The sequence below is a fragment of the Culicoides brevitarsis genome, chromosome 1 (assembly GCF_036172545.1).
Source record: "Culicoides brevitarsis isolate CSIRO-B50_1 chromosome 1, AGI_CSIRO_Cbre_v1, whole genome shotgun sequence".
Classification (NCBI taxonomy): Eukaryota; Metazoa; Arthropoda; class Insecta; order Diptera; family Ceratopogonidae; genus Culicoides; species Culicoides brevitarsis.
This window is the reverse complement of record NC_087085.1, coordinates 5,790,984-5,810,409: the sequence shown is the minus strand read 5'-3', so window position 1 is coordinate 5,810,409 and position 19,426 is coordinate 5,790,984. Positions and strand designations below refer to the sequence as shown.

Genomic DNA, 19,426 nt, shown 5'->3' with positions numbered 1-19,426 from the left:
ATAAACTATGTAATGTCACTTGAAACAACTCTCAAAGTCAACTTGTTTTGCTTCGAAGAAAAACTTGAGGAAAACCACTTGTGGCAAAAAACAAGAAAAAAAAAACTTTAATGAGATTATTTTTCAACCATAAATAATTTACGGTTGAAGATAATAAAATATTCTGCATAATTAGTAGAATGTCTCTCATTCTCTCTCTTTGGTTTTGAATTTATGGAAATTTTTCAAACATCTAAAAAAAAATCTCAAAACTGCACTTAATTTGATTTGAAAGAAAAAATAAACTTTCTCGACGATTTTTTATCAAATTATGCAAATTTTTCAATATATACGTTTTAATAACTTTGTCTCTCTTTTTTATTTTTTTCGTAGCAATGAAAGCTGCCATTCTGATACAACAGTGGTATCGTACATACTTAGCTAGGATAGAAGTTAGACGACGTTACACATGGACCATATTTCAAAATATCGAATATGCGGGCGAGCAGGATCAAGTTCGGGTGAGTATTTTTATTTTAACTAAATTTCGCCATTTTTTTAAGTTGATATTTCTGAGAAAAAAATTTTTTTAATTAAATATTTTTTAAAAAATTAATATAAAATTAAAAATATTAATTTAACTTGAATTTTATCAACATATTTAATAAATATTTTTGTTAAATTTAATTAATTTATTATTAAAAAAAAAATTAAAAATAATTTTAAATTGTTAATTTTATTTTAATTATTTTAACTTGATTTATTTAATAAAATAATAATAAAAATTAATTTAATAATTAAAAATAAATTTAAAGAAAAAAAATTAAATTAAAAAAAAATAATTAAAAATTAAAAAAATATTTTTATTTTATTTTAAATTAAAAAACTTTAATTTTATTTTTTTTATTATTTTTTTAATTTTATGTTAAATTTAAAAAAAATGTAAAGAAATTTAAAATACATTTTTAAAAAAATATTAAAAATAATAAATCGAATATTTTATTCATGATAATTTTCTCCAAATTTTCATTTATTGACAGTTCGCGAACTATACAGACAAAATTCGTAAACCAAAATCAAAGTTCAAAATAAATAATTCATAAATTCGATTGAAAAATTGACGCCTCTAATATGAAAATTGTTTGAATTTTGCTACTCCTATCATTGTTTAGGTTATTTCATTTTATGTCGTCAACTTCTGCAAAATCGCATGGAAAAGTTTTATTGAACTCTTAACATTTTTGCTGCATTTTTATATAAAAATTCCTGATAAATTATTAATTTTATATTTCTTCGCTGCATGAGAATTTCTCTATTTTTTAAAGTTGAAAAATACACTGAAATGTCAAACATTAAATTTTTAAAAAGGAATGCATTTCACTTTTCAATTTAAAGCAATATGCCTTTTGAGTGAATAAAAAAGTAAAGAGAATTCGATAAAGGAACAAAAACCTTTGCTTTTTTTCTTTTGAAGCATCCATTGAAAAAAAAATTCTCTTTCACATCAAAAAAATATGACTTTCATATATTTGCTCCGTCTAATGTAATAAAAATAAATAGACATCGCCTACCACGTGCAAAATGTTGCCTGATACAAAACAAGATGAAACCGACGCAAATGAGATTAGCAAAATTGGAGCGTTGATTGTTGTTTTGATATTTCTCGTTGGATGCGAGTGTGGGTGTTTGTTTTTCTGTATGTGAAATTATTTTCCGAGTCAAGTAAGGGAACGAGAGATTGACTTCAGTCAATGAATGAATAAACGTAATCCAATAAATCTGTCTAATACGTTGATTAAGAGAAATGTTTTTTTTTTGTGGAAATGTTGTCGAATTGAATCGAAAATTTATTTGAAGGAAGTCAGAGTTGATGCGAAAATCAATATTAACCTGTCGCGACAGAATGAGGGGGAAAATTTTGCGATAAATGGCGTTAATTAATATTCGATGGAATATTATTTTTCAATGAATTCGACTCAAAAAGAGAATATTTAATTAAAGCTCAATTAGCAGTAATTTTTTATGGAACGAAAATGAGATTTTTGTTCAAGGCTGAAAAAATGTTTGAAATATTTCTTTAATTTTTTTAAAGAAAAAAATATTATTTTTTTTGTTTAAAAGAAAATATGAAAAATTCTTTTAAAATATTTTTTAGCCTCAAAAACTTTAAAAAACTTTATTATTTTTAAACTTTCATGAAAAACTTTTTAAAAAAATAAACTTTTATTTTTTTTAGCTAAAAAAATTAACTTTTATTTTTTTATAGCTAAAAAAAATTAAAAACAAAAATTAAATGAATTTTTTAAAAAATTAAAATATTTCTAAATTATTATTTTAATTTTATTAATATTAATTAAATTTAATTTATTAAAACTTTCAAATTTAATTTTATCTTTTTAATTAAATTTTTAATTAAAAATAATTTTTTTTTTATTAATTGAAATTTATTTAAAAATTTTCAAATTTTAATTTTTTTTTAATTAAAAATTATTTTTTTTTGAAATTTAAAAAAAAATAATTTATTTTAATTTAAGACATTTTATTTGACAAAATTGTGACAAAAAAATTTCAATAATTTTAAAATTATTTTTTTAATTGAAATTTAAAATTAATTTATTATTTTTTTTATTTAAAAAAAAAAAAAAACAAAATTTTTTTATTTTAAAATTTTCATGAAAAACTTTAAAAAAATAATTTTTATTTTTTTCATAGCTCTACAACTTCTTCAATGCCCTTTTAACGCATATGCCGGAAGCCGCCAACAAAAATGTCGATTCATTAGGAACTTCGAGGTCATCTTCAGTAGGTAAGAAATCCAATGTTTACTTTAAAAATTTAATTTTTCTTGAAATATTAAAAAAAATTTCGTTAAATATTAATTTTATTTATAATTAATTTAATTTAAATTTTATTTCTTTTTAATTTACTTTGATTTTATTTATTTTATTTTTCAACAAAATTTAATGATGAGTGTGAAATTATTACATTAACGTTAGCAAGAACTTTTAACTTGGTAACGGGAATAGTAAGTATTTAATTCTCGATGAATGGCGTTTTATTTGCTTTATGATAATTCCCGTATTTATATTGCTCGAACATTGACGTTAAAACTTTAACAAATTTCATGATTGGATTGATTGTCAGTTTTTCATTTCGCTAAGAGCTTAATTTCCATATAAATTACAGAAACAATTTTAAAACTAGACAAATATTTACAGAAAAAGTTTTAATCCTGTCTGTGTGTCAATTTTATCATGTCAAAAATTAATTTATGAGAGGATAGAATTTAACCGCAAGCCGCATCATTTATTTAATTTTTGGTTTTTTGTCTGCTTAATTTCCTCTTGAATTGTATTCATCTGTGCTAACGAACGTTTCTACATTTTAGATGCATTAGATTTAAAATTCTCAGATGAGTCGGATGACATGGCGGAAGAGGGCATGGAAGGACCTGAACGTACATACAGGGGACCACACATCAACTTTCCAATGCAGAGAAAAGATTTAGACATTATCATAGATTTATTTAGGAAGAAAAAGGTTTGTTTTAAGGTCACGTGGTTAAACTTTTTGAAATTTGCTCTAAAATGAACTTTTAAAATGCAAATTCGGGTAAAAAAAAATTTATTTAAAATTTTAAAATAAAAAAATGTTCATTGGGACAAAAAATCGAAATTTGCATTAAGACGTGGTTAATTTTGTCTAAATTTTTTTAATTTTTTCCTGAAATTTTAAAATAAAAAAAAATCATTTGGAGGATTTTTTAAAAGTTCATGGGACAAAACATCGAAATTTGCATTAATTTAGGTCACGTGGTTAAATTTTTCGAAATTTGCTCTTAAATGAAATTTTAAAATGAAAATTTGGGTAAAAAAAATTTTTTATTTAAAATTTTATATTAAAAATTTATTTGGAGAAGTTTTTAAAAGTTCATTGGGGCGAAAAAATTAAAATTTGCATTTAATAAGGTCACGTGGTTATTTTTTTCGAAATTTGCTCTAAAATGAAATTTTAAAATGCAAATTCGGGTAAAAAAAAAATTATTTAAAATTTTAAAATAAAAAAAACTTATTTGGAGAAATTTTTAAATGTTCATTGGGGTAAAAAAATCGAAATTTGCATTAAATTTAGTCACGTGGTTAATTTTGTCTAAATTTGCTCTAACATGAAATTTTAAAATGAAAATTTAGGTAAAAATCTTTTTTATTTAAAATTTTAAAACAAAAAAAAACATTTGGAGAAATTTTTAAAAGTTCATGGGGCAAAAAATCGAAATTTGCATTGATTTTGGTCACGTGGTTTGAAATTCGTATTTTTTTTTGCAGTATCATTTACATGCCAAATACGTCGCTGGAATATTGCGTGAAGCTGCATCCAAATTGAAAAGACTTCCAAATTTGAATCAAGCATCGACAGCAATTTCGAAGCAAGTGACAATTTGCGGTGACCTACATGGAAAATTAGATGATTTGTTGGTAGTTTTTCACAAGGTAATTTGTAATTTGCATATTTTATCCCATTTTTATCTTTTTTTTCGTTTCCTTCCTTTCTAAATGTAACTTTTTTGGATAAAAATAATTTTGCAGAACGGATTACCGTCCCCCGAGAACCCATACGTATTTAATGGCGATTTCGTGGATCGCGGCAAAAAGGGATTAGAAGTGTTGCTGTTACTCGTATCGTGCATGCTCGTGTTTCCCGGAGGTGTTTTCCTGAATCGCGGTAATCACGAAGACACGGTAATGAATGCCCGTTACGGGTTCATACGAGAAGTACACCAAAAATATAAGGTAAATGCGAAAACAAGCGGTAAATTTAAATTAAATTATTGCCTTGTCTTTTACGGGGAAATTTGAACGTTAAATTAAGGCTCGTCTCTAATTGGGTCAATTTGTATTCCGAAATACCGCTTTGGGCAACAATAATAATGATTTTTTTGTGAAAAGTTTCTTCCGCCGCCGCTTGCAAACAAAACTTTTTAATTTTTCGCCGAGTAACGAAGGAAGGCAATAATTGCATTAAAGTTGCGTGTACGAGACAAAATTAATGTTTTACGTGATTTTTCATTATTTACCTATTTTTTTCTTCCTTGCATCACGATAGCATAATGCCGAGCGATTACTGAAGTTAATAGATGAAGTTTATCGATGGTTGCCATTGGGAACGATAGTTAATAATGGTGTGCTTGTTGTGCACGGCGGGATTTCCGACTCAACTGACTTGGATTTGATTCGGAGTTTGGATCGCGGAAAGGTAAGAATGAAAATTGACACGCAATTGAGGTAAAATGTTAATGAAAAAATCGTTAAAATAATCGCGAAAATCACAAAAAGTCGTAAAAAGTCAATGAAAGTCCATTTTAACGATTTTTACAAAGAAATTTTTCTCAAGAAACTCTAATTTCCTTTTAAAATGCAACAAAAACATCAAATACCTCAACACACGCAATATAAAAAAAGAAATTAAATGTCGACAACCAATTAAGAAGTTAACTTTTCTTTTCCTTCTATTTCTCTCCTTCTAAATTTTCATTAGTACGTGTCGTTATTACGCCCCCCAATTACGGATAGCAGTCAACCCGGTGCTGAGATAATTGATAAGGTTGAATGGAAACAGGTAAGAAAATGTTTTTAGTTTAATTTTATCGATTTGAATATAAATTTCAGGTAGAAATAAAAAAAAACTTTTTTTAAAAAAATAATAAGAGAAAAAAAATTTAAAAAACTAAAACAGAAAAATTAAAAAAAAAAATTTTTTAAATATATAAAAAAATAAGATTTAAAAATAAAATAAAAAAAATTAAAAAAATTTTTTTTTTTTTCAATTTTAAACAAAATTTTTTTTAAAAAATATTTATCGATTCGAATATAAATATTTAGGTAAAATAAATTTTAAAAAAATAAAAGTTTTTTTTTTATTTTCAAAATAAAAAATTATTTTTTTTCAAATTTTTTTTAATATTTTTTTTTAATTTTATCGATTCGAATATAAATTTTAGGTACAAATATAAAAAAATTAAATTACCTATTGAAATTTAATTAAAACAATTTTTTTTTAAATGTTAAAATTAAAATTAAATTTTTAATTAAAATTTAAAAATATTAAAATATATTTTTTTTTATTAAAAAATTAATTAAAAAATAAATTTAAAAATTAAATTAAAAAAAAATTAAAAATTAAATTTAAAAAAAAAATTAAAAAAATAATTATAAAAAAATTAAAAATTTTGAATTTAGCAATAAAATATTGCTTTTAACATAATTTTACGAAAAATTACGAAACAGAGGACAATTAAGAGTTCCAAGAAGTGCAATATACGACTCTGTGTGGCATAAAGGATTGAATTATTTTAACAAAATGACTGTGATATGTGATATTAAAGACTATGATAGTTTGGAGATTTTTAAAGTTAAGGCAAAGCAATATGTGATAAACGAAATAAGAATATGAAAAAAAGATATTAAACGAACTAGCCAAAAAAACCGTCGCAATATCATCGTAAATGATGGAAAGAAATACAACAACAACAACAAATTACGCTCGTTAACTATCTCTTACCAAAATTTTAAGTTCGAAACCAAATTTCTACAATAAAATGCATTCAAAATTTACGAAACCATCTAAATAAATTTTCAAATTTAATGATTTCATCTTCATATGAAACATTTGGATGCAATTTCGTTCACCACATGATTTTGATGGAAAAAACTGTTGTTGAAATCTTTTACAAAAAGATTTGTTTCCTCAAAAGCAAAAAGACATTCATGCTAAAATAAGCCTCAAATTGTATTAATTTACATATGCAACGGGTTTCTCGGCACGTTTTTACTTCTGTTTCTCTCTCTCCAGATAAGTTTCTTTGCTAAATAGAAACATTTTATTTGCTTCTTGAATAGGAAGATAAATGAGAGGATAATAGTTGTCTGTGCAAAAGTATCTTTGTGCTTGAAACGAGACAAAAGCAGAAGAAGAAGGAGAAGTGCTCTGAGAAACAACTTTGTTAACACTGTTATGTCACTATAAATGGTGTTCATTGTCTTTTTCTCGTAGATTTTAATGAATGTAATTTTACAGTGATGCCATCCACGTTGCTCGAGTCTAAATTTTTTCACAAGTCATTTTCGGAGAATCTCGCAACACGAACCGCATTTGAGTAAAATCATATTAAAACTTCAACAACAGCCCGTAGTTACGACAGACGAGACAAACTTAATGTGTCATAAGCATAAAATTGTTGTGAAAATTAATGAGAAATATTACAACTCAACTACAGTTGTTCCTTCGCAAATGAACTGTCTTTAGCCATGTATTGTCTTGTCATCCGGCGAAAGGTCCTGCTACACAAAAACGAGCATTTTACGTATAAAGTGATCAACTTAAAAAACGATGAGGACTTATTTAACATGATTTTATGATATTTCATCGTCGTATCAGTAGAGCGGCAATAAAATGATAATGATGATGTAGCAATTAAAATAAATGAAAGTAAAATTTTTTGGTATGACAGGCATTGTAAAATGTGTTAGCACCAAACGATAAAAGACCATCATAAATTACATTGATGACACATTTATGCATTCTTCTGTGAATAAACGGTGAATTACAACATTATTTCGCAGCAAAAAATCATCCACGTGCCATGCTGTGATGCTTGTTGGGCGAAATTGTCTCTTTTAAACCATATTTTAGTGACACTTATGCGACCTTTGAACATTAATCAAATTAAAATAGCGTGAACCAACATGAAATTGAACGAAAAAATTTACACGCAGAGCCCTTCTGATAAATTTTTATCCATTTGGAGCAAGATTTGACAAAAATTGCTTTGACACAGTTTTTGACATAGTTTTTGATTTAGTTTTTCTCTTGATTTGGTTTTCAAAACAAAACTATGTCAAAGAAAATTTTTTTTTTCAGTTTCAATTTTTTGGCAGTTTTGAGTTAAAAAATGATTAAAAATGATAAATTAGAGCCTTCTGATAAATTTTTATCCATTTGGAGCAAGATTTGACAAAAATAGCTTTGACACAGTTTTTGACACAGTTTTTTTGGTCTTGATTTAGTTTTTAAAACAGATTAAAAGTTTTGATGATTAAAAATTAGAGCCCTCTGACAAATTTCAATCCATTTTATATTTTACACAGTTTTTGACAGTTTTTTTTGAGCAAAGAAAAAGTTTTTTTTCAGAATTTTTTGGCAAAAAAATGATTAAAAATGATTTAGAGCACTCTGATTTATCCATTTGGAGCAAGATTTGACAAAAATTGCTTTGACACAGTTTTTGACACAGTTTTTTTGCTCTTGATTTAGTTTTCAAAACAAAACTATGTCAAAGAAAAAAAAATTTTTCAGTTTCAATTTTTTGGCAGTTTTGAGTTATAAAATGATTAAAAATGATAAATTAGAGCCCTCTGACAAATTTCAATCCATTTGGAGCAAGATTTGACAAAAATAGCTTTGACACAGTTTTTGACACAGTTTTTTTGCTCTTGATTTAGTTTTTAAAACAAAACTATGTCAAAGAAAAAAAAATTTTTCAGTTTCAATTTTTTGGCAGTTTTGAGTTATAAAATGATTAAAAATGATAAATTAGAGCCCTCTGATAAATTTCAATCCATTTGGAGCAAGATTTGACAAAAATAGCTTTGACACAGTTTTTTTGCTCTTGATTTAGTTTTTAAAACAAAACTATGTCAAAGAAAAAAAAATTTTTCAGTTTCAATTTTTTGGCAGTTTTGAGTTATAAAATGATTAAAAATGATAAATTAGAGCCCTCTGACAAATTTCAATCCATTTGGAGCAAGATTTGACAAAAATAGCTTTGACACAGTTTTTGACACAGTTTTTTTGCTTTTGATTTAGTTTTTAAAACAAAACTATGTCAAAGAAAAAAAAATTTTTCAGTTTCAATTTTTTGGCAGTTTTGAGTTGCAAAATGATTAAAAATGATAAATTAGAGCCCTCTGACAAATTTCAATCCATTTGGAGCAAGATTTGACAAAAATTGCTTTGACACAGTTTTTGATTTAGTTTTTCTCTTGATTTGGTTTTCAAAACAAAACTATGTCAAAGGAAAAATTTTTTTTCAGTTTCAATTTTTTGGCAGTTTTGAGTTATAAAATGATTAAAAATAATAAATTAGAGCCCCTCTGATAAATTTTTATCCATTTGGAGCAAGATTTTATTTTAAAATTGTTTAATTAAAAAAAATAATTAAACAAAAAAAATCATTGAATTTTTAATATTTATTTTTTTTATTAATTTTTTTATTTATTTATTTTTTATTAATTTAATTTATAACTTTTTAAATTTATGATGCATTTTTCCAAAACTTAACCTTAAAACGTAAATTTTTATTAATTTTTCTAAATTTAAAAAAAAAATCAGTAAATTTTTTACTTATTTTTTTCTCTGCGTGTATTTTGCTCACAAAATTTTCTCTCTAAAAATCACATTTCAATTAAAACCAATTAAGTGAAAATTAAATTTTGATCACTTATGTGACGATACAGCTGCGATTGCTACAAAGAGAGCTTTTAAAATCATTGTCTATCAATTATTTTTCTTTTTTTTTTGCCGTAAAATTCAATTTCGAGGAATGTGCTTTTAGCTCGGTGTCCCATATGTTGAATAATTTTACACTTTAGAGAGTTTCGTAATGTAATTATTTTCGCTCTTCTCGTGTTGTTGTAAAATGAAAGGGAATTGCCGCTTTGCTGTTAGAGTTTCTAATTTATTTAATTGCTTCCATATTGGAGTGCGACTAAAAGTTTTCATTGCCAAAAAGTTTATTTTAGTAAAAAATATATTTTTTATAATTTTTTTTTCAGGTATTTGACATTTTATGGAGCGATCCGCAACCCAACGATGGCTGTCGCCCGAATTCCCTCCGAGGAGCCGGAACATATTTCGGACCTGATGTCTCGAATCGCTTCCTGCAACGCAACAAACTTCAATTTTTGGTTAGATCGCACGAATGTAAGCCGGATGGGTATGAGTGTATTCATTCAGACAAAGTAAGTTTAATTTTTTTTTCAAAATTTTTAATTTTTTGATAATTTTTTTTTTTAATTTTAGGTCATAACGATATTCTCCGCATCAAATTATTACGAAATCGGTTCTAATAAAGGTGCCTACTTGAAGTTAGATCCACACCTCAACACGCATTTCGTGCAATACACGGCAGCTGCCTCCAAAACGCGTAAATTGACCTTTAGGCAGCGCGTTGGGCTCGTCGAGAGTTCAGCTTTACGCGAATTAGGTGCCAAATTATACGATAAACGATCCGAGTTGGAGAAGGAATTCAAGTTACGAGATCCCGACAACAAAGGTGAATGAAATTCTTTGCTTAACTTTTGATTCATGACTTTGAATCCTTTTTCAACTGCTGCAAACAACAAAATAAACAGCAGAAATTGGCTTGATTACACAAGAGATTCAAAAGTTATGTAAAGATAACTTTTTTTTCTTTCCTTAAAAAACTTACAAAAACATTGAAAAAAAAAATCAAAGTGCCCATTTGTGTATTTAGTTCGGAGGATTATAAAAAATATTTGCTCGTCCTTTTCGTTGGCGATACATTTCTGCATAAAATGTGAAAAAAAAAGAAAAAAACAGTGAGATATTTTTTTTCTTCTTTCGAGTGAACACCCACGGGGTAACCTTTTCAAAGAAGCGTTACAAATATTTTTCATTCATTATTTTCAGTTTTTCTTGCGTTTCGAGAAAAATTTTAAAGATTACGATTTTTCATTTCTTTTTAATTAGAAAATTAGAAGTTTTTTGAACTAAAAATAAAATATTCAAATTTTCATATTAAAAATTTTTTAAATTAAATTTTTTTGTAAATAAAAAATTTTAAAATTTTTAAATTAATTTTTTTTTAATATAAAATTTTTAATCAAATTATAAATATAAAATTAATTTAAAAAAAATCGAAAAAAAATATAAAATCATGAAAATTTTTTTTTTCTTATGAGCCTTTAGCCTTTAATTTTTTTAATTTAAAAATAAAAATAACATTTTAAAAACTTCTTAAATTTTTTATATTGAAAATTTTATTTTGTTTTTGTTATTTTTTTTATTTTGAAAATTCTGAAAATCAAAAATTTTTATTTTTTTAAATTAAAAATTTTTTATATTAAAAAATCTGAGTAAAAAATTTTTAAAGTAAATTTTTTTAATTAATATTTTAAAAATAAATAATTTTTTTATATAAATTAATTTAAAATTATTTTTATTTAAATTTAAAATTATAAAATTTTATAAAATTATTTTTTTTTAAATATAAATTTAATTTTAAAAAATTCAGACAATTAAAAAAAAATTAAATCTCAAAAAAATTTCATAAACATAAAAAAATACAAATCTTCTTTTTTTCACGAAACAGAAATAAAAGGACAGAAAACTCGAGTTTTACATACCAAGAAACAAGATAAATTTTAATTACAAATGCATGAGATGCATTCCTTTGCCATTTGGGAATTCTTTTATCCATTGAAAAAAATCTCTAAACAATCTCCGCATTATTCAGAAAATGAGATACGAAGAAAAAATCCCCACAAGATTTATAGACTCGCATTATCTGTGGCGTGCTTCTTTGTAATTTCATTAAATCCTCGTAATAGTCTTTTTCAAAAAAAAAAAAAAATGAGGGCAAACCGTTAAAGATGTACATTTACAACATTTTTTCGGCTACATAATAAAACTTTTATCTCTATTTTATGACAAGACTATCAGAATAATATAATCTCGTTTTTGGTTTCTTTTGTTCTCGACCCATTTCTTCGGAAAAATCTACCGAAATTATGCAAGAAATAACAATCAAAGCAAATTTTTCTGTGCGAGGAGATAAGTGAAAAAAAAAATCTCGACTATTTACGAAGAAACGTAATTTTTTATTGCTCAGATATTTTTCTACAGACGAAATATGCTCGAAGGCATGCTCCTTTTGACAAACGAACACTTGTATTGACACAAAGACTTGACCAAACAAGATAGTATCTAATGCGTGAAAATTACTGTCGTCTGAGAGGAAATGCCACGAGGCAGAAACAAGTTACATTATTGAATAATGTAATATTTTTTTTGTTGTTAGACAAGGCATTGGCATGAAAATGAGCATATTGTTTTTTTTTTTTTTGCACGAAGATTTTTATGAAAATGATAAAAATGAAGAAAAGGAAATTTATGTGTCCCTCGTGGATGAGTCCATAAAAGAAATTTTTTATAGAGACGATTGTCTCGCAAAAATTTTATGAAATATTTTTCGTCAGTTTCTAACACTTTCGATCTTCTTCACACAAAGTTTGATATAATAACAACAAAAAAAACTATAAAAAAAATTAAAAAAAATAATAAAAAAATAAAAATTAAAAAAATAAAAATTAAAAAAATAAAAAAAAAATAAAAAAAAAAAAAAAAAAAAAAACAAAAAAAAAAATTAAAAAAAAAAAAAAAAAAAAAAAAAAAAAAAATATTTGTCCATGAAACATATGCTCGGAAACGAATAGTTTCGCCAAAAACGCGTTGGTTTCAAAAATTTTGGAGCAAATGCAATAAAAATTTTATAAAAAGTCACAATTTTATTATCATTCCATTTAATGTCTTCGAGTTCGCTTAACGACAAATATTTTTTTATTTGCAGGCGTTTTACCATTAGCGAAATGGTGCGAGGCATTAGAAGCTGCCACACATCTGGGACTGCCATGGCGAATGTTGCGCGAACGATTGTCGCCGCCCGAATTGGATAAACCACCGACCGAAGTAGATTACGTAAAGACACTCGTTCTCCTCGACACGGATGCCATCGTAAGTAACTTCACGACTAAATCTCTGTGCAAATATTATTTTTACTTTTCGCGCGTCATATGTCGTCGCCGAAGCAAAAATTTTCAATTTACTCAAATAGTTTTTATTGCGCGTCGTTTTAACAACTTTATCTTCTTTACCTGCTTCTTCGGTGCTTCAAAGCGCTTCTTCTGCTACTTGTTCGTCTTCCTGTTAAACATCCACAGAAATCCTCTTTGTAACTAAAATAATAAAAGAAAAACATCTTTTTTTGCATTACAAAACGAGAGAAAACGAACATTTAACGTCATATTTGACTGTAGGCGATGAAAAAAAAAGAACAAAAAGAGGAAAAAGTTAGGTACGTGAAAATGTGAAAATTTTATCCTTTTCGTTCACATTAGTAGCAGTTGTCAGTTTTTTACTTCTTCTGTCTGACAATTGTCGAAGATTGAGTGAAATTTTCTTCTAGTTCTTTGGTTAGAGCTAATTAAGACAATTTTTTCATAGTCCCTGCGAAAAAAAAAGATAAATTGATTTTCCGAGAATAAAGCTAAGAAAAAACGCAAAAGTCTCGTAAGGAAAAAAAATTGTTCACCCGTGAAATGCAATAAAATAATTATAACAGTAATAATTTCTGCTTGACGTTGAAGATGGGCCCCATTCTGGTTTTTGTTTCACAGCTTCACAGTAAATTATTACACAAAAAAAAATATCTTGTTGTTTAAAGGGAAATGTTAAGGATGACAAAAGTGTATTTACAAAAAAAAAATTTTTTTAGAAAATTTTGAAAAGTCGTTTCAGTTAAAATATTATGAAATGAAGTCAGTTTTTTAGATTTTTGCAGCTTAGTTTGAATTAATTGGATGAAAATTTACTTTAATTTTAAAATTTTAATATTTTTTTTTTTTTTTAAATTAAAAATTTGAAAAAAATTATTTTTTATTTTTTTTTTATTGAAAATTCAATTAAATTATTTAATTAGGAAATAAATTAATTAATTTATTTTTTATTTAAACTTAAATTATTGAATATTTTTTTTTATTTATTTTAAATTAAATTTCTAAAATTTAAACTTTCTTCAGGAATTTTGCTTTGTAATTTTTTCTTTGATTTTTTTCTCATTAAAAAATTACTTTTTCATCAACTTTTGAAGGTTTTATCTAAAAAAATGCCTTTAAAAAAATTTAATTAATTTTTTACTTACTTAAAATTTTATTTCTTAAATTAAAATTTTCTTGAATATTATTAATTTAAAATTTTTAACTTTTTAATTTTTTTTAACGAAAAATTAACTTTTTTTTATCAAATTTTGAAAATTTTATCTAAAAAAAAATTAATTAAAATTAAAAAATAATAATTAAATTATATATTTGAACTAAAATTAAAAAAAAATTATAAATTTATTTAATTAAATAAAATTGTTTTAATAAATTTTAATTAAATTATTTTATATTAAAATTAACAACAGACATACAAATGCTTCAAAAAAAAATTTTTTTTTCAGAAATGAATTAAAAAAAAACAAAAAAGATAAAAACAGTAATTATATTACGTCTTAATTTTTTTTTCGTTCGTCTTCATTATTACGCACGTCTTCCTCCTACTTACTTACCAGCATGCGAAAGTAATTTTATTGACAAAGGACTTTGTTTCCTCTTCTCGTTCCATCGTTCTCTGTGTTGTTTTCTTCGCAAGTCTCGAACGAACTAAATGTCCGACGATATAATTAAATTATATAAATAAGTAATAAAAGATCCATTTAAAATGTCAACTCGTAACAATAATTCATTTGAAATGTTTTCCATTATTACTTCTGTTATTGTAGTTTTTTTTTCAGAATTTTTTTTCCGTAAAATCAAATCATATAAAAAAATTGTCATCACTCAAAGTTAACCATAACAAACCATTTTAATGTAAATCTGATATCTTTTGTGATGCAAAATAACGTCGTCGTTTATTCTCTTTCTTTCCTTCTTTTCCCATCGTGTCACTTGACTCAGGTTTTCTTTGCATTTCCTTTGCTATTTAAATTCTCTTTTCATCAAATTCTGAATTAAATTTAATCAACTTAATTGTGTGTGTGTTGTTGTTGTTGGGTAAAGGATACTTTAAATTCAATTTTCTCTTTTGTAACTTTTGTATCTCTCCGTTGTATCACTTTCAAATTGGTTTTGCCTCGTTTTCTATTTGAATTCAATTTACTTGCAAGTTTGTTTACACTCGAAATGATTAATCTCCAAGTTAAATTTTTCCAAAAAGTACAAGGCGTTTCCATAATGATTTTTTTTTCGATTTGTCATTCAATTATACACTCATTTAATCTCGTAACTTTTTTTTGCGGCGTGGGAGTAAAAAAGACGTAAGAAAAACAGAATGACAAGCAACATTTTAGTCTCGAGTCATTCATGTCACTCACTCGTTATAGGTCAAAGTTTCAAACTGTGATCGATTTCCTATTTTATTAAGTCAGGATGAAAAAGTTCTCTCTCAATATTTCATGCTAAATTAAAAATACACCTTAAATCACTCCTACTGTCCTTGCAGAATCTTTCGTTCCATTAATTCTCTCGAACAAATTAATGACATGACGACATGATATTAACTTTTTCATCGTCTTGTGTCGCACAAAAGTCCGAGAAGAAGAAACAAAGTATCATAAAAACACGAGAAAACTAGACAAATACGAGAAAAGTTTTTCCATCAACCAATCATTTATCATCGCTGCCGTAATTCTTCATCTTACAACTTTCACTTTTGTTTTTGGATCATCGTGAACGGAGCTTTACTCTCTTCTTGTACGAAAGTAACTTTTACCCGCAGAAACACTTTAAAAAAAATATAAAAAAAATATATTCAAAAAAATTATTTAAAAAATTTTGTAGAGCAAAGTCAATATAAAAATTGTAATAAGAACGAAATTTTTTTCAAATTTCCTTAAAATGTTGTTTGTGAAAAACTTCAGGCATGTCTTAACTAACATTTTTCTCCATGAAACATTTGCTCTGAGACGTATAGTTTTCGAAATTTCCTCTCACGAACAAATTTTGTAGGGCAAAGTCAATAAAAAAATTGTAATAAGAGTGAAAAATTTTTAAAAATTTTTTAAATTTTTTTTCGCGAAAAACTTCAGGCACGTCTTAACTAACATTTTTCTCCATGAAACATATGCTCTGAGACGTATAGTTTTCGAGATTACCTCTCACGAACAAATTTTGTAGGGCAAACTTAATAAAACAATTTTAAAAAAATAAACCAAACTTTTTGTATTAAAAAAATGACAACCGATGAATGCAATATAAATATTCAGCCAAAAAAAAAATGTGAAAGACATAAAAATAACGCACAAAATAAAAGATAAACTTTTTTCATATTCGAGGACAACAAGATTCTTATCAAGGAAGAAATTTAATTTAATGAAAATTGAAAAGCTTTATAAATGCCGAAAAAAACGGGTCATGACTTTTTTTTATCATTCAAATCGTTTGAACTGCAAAAACCATCCTTACGAGAAATATTCCTCCCTTTTCTTGATTTATGGAAAAGTTTCAAAGAGAGATAATGTTGTTTGAAGATGAAATATTTTTGCTGTTGTTTTTTCGGGAAAAAATAAATAAAAATTAACGAGGCATATACAATTTTTTTTCCTTCTGCCTTTAATGGAAAAAAAAAACAAGAAGCAAAAGTTTGTCTCCATTTATTTATTTTTGGGACGTAATTTTGCTCAAATGTGTATTTAACTTTTGTTTTATAATAATTTTATGCAAAAGTTGGGCTTTTAATCAGTTTCACGAACATTTTGACTCGGAAAGTAATCCTCACTAAAATATGTTTTTTTTTTCATAAAATTACTTTTTTTATGTCTAAATCAGTTTAATTCAAGCAAAGTACCTAAATGCAAATTCTGAAGCAAAAATTTGTGTGTGCCAATCAAATTGCGGTGAATGTAATCAGCATTGATTGCAAAACAAACCGATTGATCAAAGCACATACATATTTTTAATACAACCTTTTGAAGTTGCTTCTTGCTCCGTTCTCGTTAGATGTCGAAAAAATATAAGGAAATAAAAACATAATTTACAAATTGAAAATTTTCTGTTTCCCGGGAGAAAATGGAGAGAGAGTTGTGGTTGAAATTTGAGTGAATAACTGTAGAGGAAAATAATTTTCGGATGCAAATATTTAAATGATGACTCGAAACTTTTGCATTGCTTACTTTTAAATGCATGAAAAAAGTTTTTTTTTTCATTTTCATTTCAAATTATTTGAAAGGTTTTTTGTCTATTAGCCTTTAAAAAGTTTTAAGGATTATTTGTGTTTAAATCTGAAATGAATTAAAAAAGAAAATTCTAACCTTTTGTATAATTCACGTGTTAAAGATCGGATCAGCTGATCTTTAGTTTTATCTTCTGCCATAGATGTCGCTTCAAAAAATTTTTTTTTTCGATTTTTATAAAAATTTTAAATAAATTAAAATTTATATTGATAGTTAAAAATCCGATCAGCTGATCTTTAGTTTTATCTTCTGCCATAGATGTCGCTTCAAAATTTTTTTTTTCGATTTTTATAAAAATTTTAAATAAATTTAAATTTATATTGATAGTTAAAAATCGATTTTGAATTTTTCAATTTTTGTTCGATTTTGAATTTTTGTACAATTTTTTTTTTATATATCAAAGTTTTTATTGATTTTTCTTGAATTGCAATTTTACTTTTTTAAAATTTGTTGAAAAACACAATAAATAATGAAAAACTTTCCTTCACATATGAATGATAAATTTACATGAATTTGTCAATTTCGAAACTTTTGTCAACTTTTCTTGTTGTAAAGTACTTTAAAATAATTTTTTTTCTCTTATTTTTTGCAGAGAGAAGCACAAGCCGGCTCTACATCTGTCGCTGAATCGCTTTACAAGAACAAAAGTAGCTTAGAAACCATTTTCAAGATACTCGACAAAGACAATTCCGGTTACATCTCTCTCGACGAGTTCGATGAGGCATGCAATCTGCTACGGCAACATTTCCCGTACGAAACGCACGAGCAACTCATGGATATGTGTCGCATGATGGACATCAACAAAGACGGTCTCGTCGATCTAAATGAATTTCTCGAGGCATTCCGTTTGTGCGAATCAACGAAAGAGAGTTTAAGCAGCTCAGCGTTGGCAAAAGAACCGCCAAAAGTTGATCCGGGCGCCAAAAAGAACGGAAAACTCACAAAAGTCGAGTCAAATGGCGACGCAAAAGCGGAAAATCACATTCCAAATGGAAACAGCAAGAAAAGTTGCCCGAAAAGTACGAGTCGTGCTTCAATCGCACAACCTGAGGAGTCAGATGACGAAGACGATAACGGCGAAGATGCCGAAGTCACGGAAAAAGATGTTCCTAACAAGACCAATCAAAATGCTAATGCTACAACAAATGGCGAAGCAAACGGAAAAATCGAGGAAAATGACAAAAATCACTCGAAAGACGTTTGCGCTTAAGTTTCAAGTCCATATAAATTGCCAAAAAAATAAAAAAAAACGCTTCTCAAAAAATTAAATTATTGACTGAAAACTGTTCACTTTTTAAATTATTTTTATTTTAATTTTTATCAAAAAATTAGTTACGTTTGACAATATGCCGTCCATTTATTTAACACAAAAAAATTTTTAAAAAATATTTTTTAACGCAAATAAATAGAAAAAAAAAATTTATTTAAAAAAAAAATAAATAAAAAAAAATTAAAATGGGATCAAAATGCAATACACATATTTCTATGTATACAATAAAAAAATAAAAAAAAAATTACACGCAAAAAAAATATTTACTAAAAAAAATTAAAGAAAAAATTTTAAACTATAAAGGTGAATGTGAAACATTAAAAAAATTATTATATCGCAATTAATTAAAAAGAAAGTAAAAAACAGAAATATTCAAAAATATTTTTAAATAACAAAATCAATTTTTGAGCATATCCCTCTGATGTTCTAAAGAAGCTTTATCTTAAAGTTGCTTTCAGCTCTTGAAAAAAAATTAAAAAAATAAAATATCGAAAAGTAAACAAGGTTTCCCCAATTAAAATCATAAAATCCATTTACTCGCCTTTTGACGTCTAAAATAAAAAAATAAAATATCCAAAATAGTAAAAGACAACTTCCCAATTTTTTTATTATTAAAATTTAATTTAAAATTAAAAAAAAATAAATTTCCTTATTAAATGTTTCCAATTTTGTGATATTTGATGTTATAGATAAATAAATGTTACAAAGTTTTAACGAAAAAAAAAAATAATTTCTAAATGTTAAAAATTTTAAATAAATAAATTTTCACCGTTTATCGTCGTGTGATGCACCAACGTATATTTATAAAAAATAAAAAAAAATGCATAAAACGATAATTAATTAATTAATTAATTAAATAAATATTTATAATAAATAATAAAAAAAAATAAAAGCAGGTCTAAAGCTTTACATTAAATGTTATAAAAAAAAATGTCAAAAATTAATGTTTATAGCACTCCATCAAACAAAATTTATCAATTTTCCAACAAAAAAGTTATTATAAAATATTATTGTTTCATCCATCATTATTAACAACAATTACTTATTTATATAGTGATCATGTCCCCGCAAACCATGTTTTTCAGTGAAAACAAATATACATATTACATTAA

General features: G+C 25.5%; 1 protein-coding gene across 5 annotated transcripts in view; it reads left to right on the top strand.

Annotated features, from left to right (window-relative positions):
• LOC134827782 (serine/threonine-protein phosphatase rdgC) overlaps positions 1-18,344 on the top strand; it is a 42,235-nt gene extending 23,891 nt beyond the window's left edge. For 3 of the 5 annotated variants that reach the window (XM_063840595.1, XM_063840596.1, XM_063840598.1), the window contains 11 exons: positions 373-500; positions 2,692-2,785; positions 3,368-3,519; positions 4,305-4,469; positions 4,566-4,769; positions 5,083-5,232; positions 5,515-5,595; positions 9,810-9,995; positions 10,057-10,309; positions 12,626-12,789; positions 17,637-18,344. In XM_063840595.1, coding sequence (XP_063696665.1) covers positions 373-500; positions 2,692-2,785; positions 3,368-3,519; positions 4,305-4,469; positions 4,566-4,769; positions 5,083-5,232; positions 5,515-5,595; positions 9,810-9,995; positions 10,057-10,309; positions 12,626-12,789; positions 17,637-18,254 — 2,195 coding nt within the window. In that variant the 3' untranslated portion in view covers positions 18,255-18,344. Of the gene's footprint in view, positions 1-372; positions 501-2,691; positions 2,786-2,951; positions 3,005-3,367; positions 3,520-4,304; positions 4,470-4,565; positions 4,770-5,082; positions 5,233-5,514; positions 5,596-9,809; positions 9,996-10,056; positions 10,310-12,625; positions 12,790-17,636 lie in introns of those variants that run through there. The other 2 variants (XM_063840597.1, XM_063840599.1) reach the window with 2 other exon arrangements.
• Positions 18,345-19,426: the final 1,082 nt, after the last annotated feature.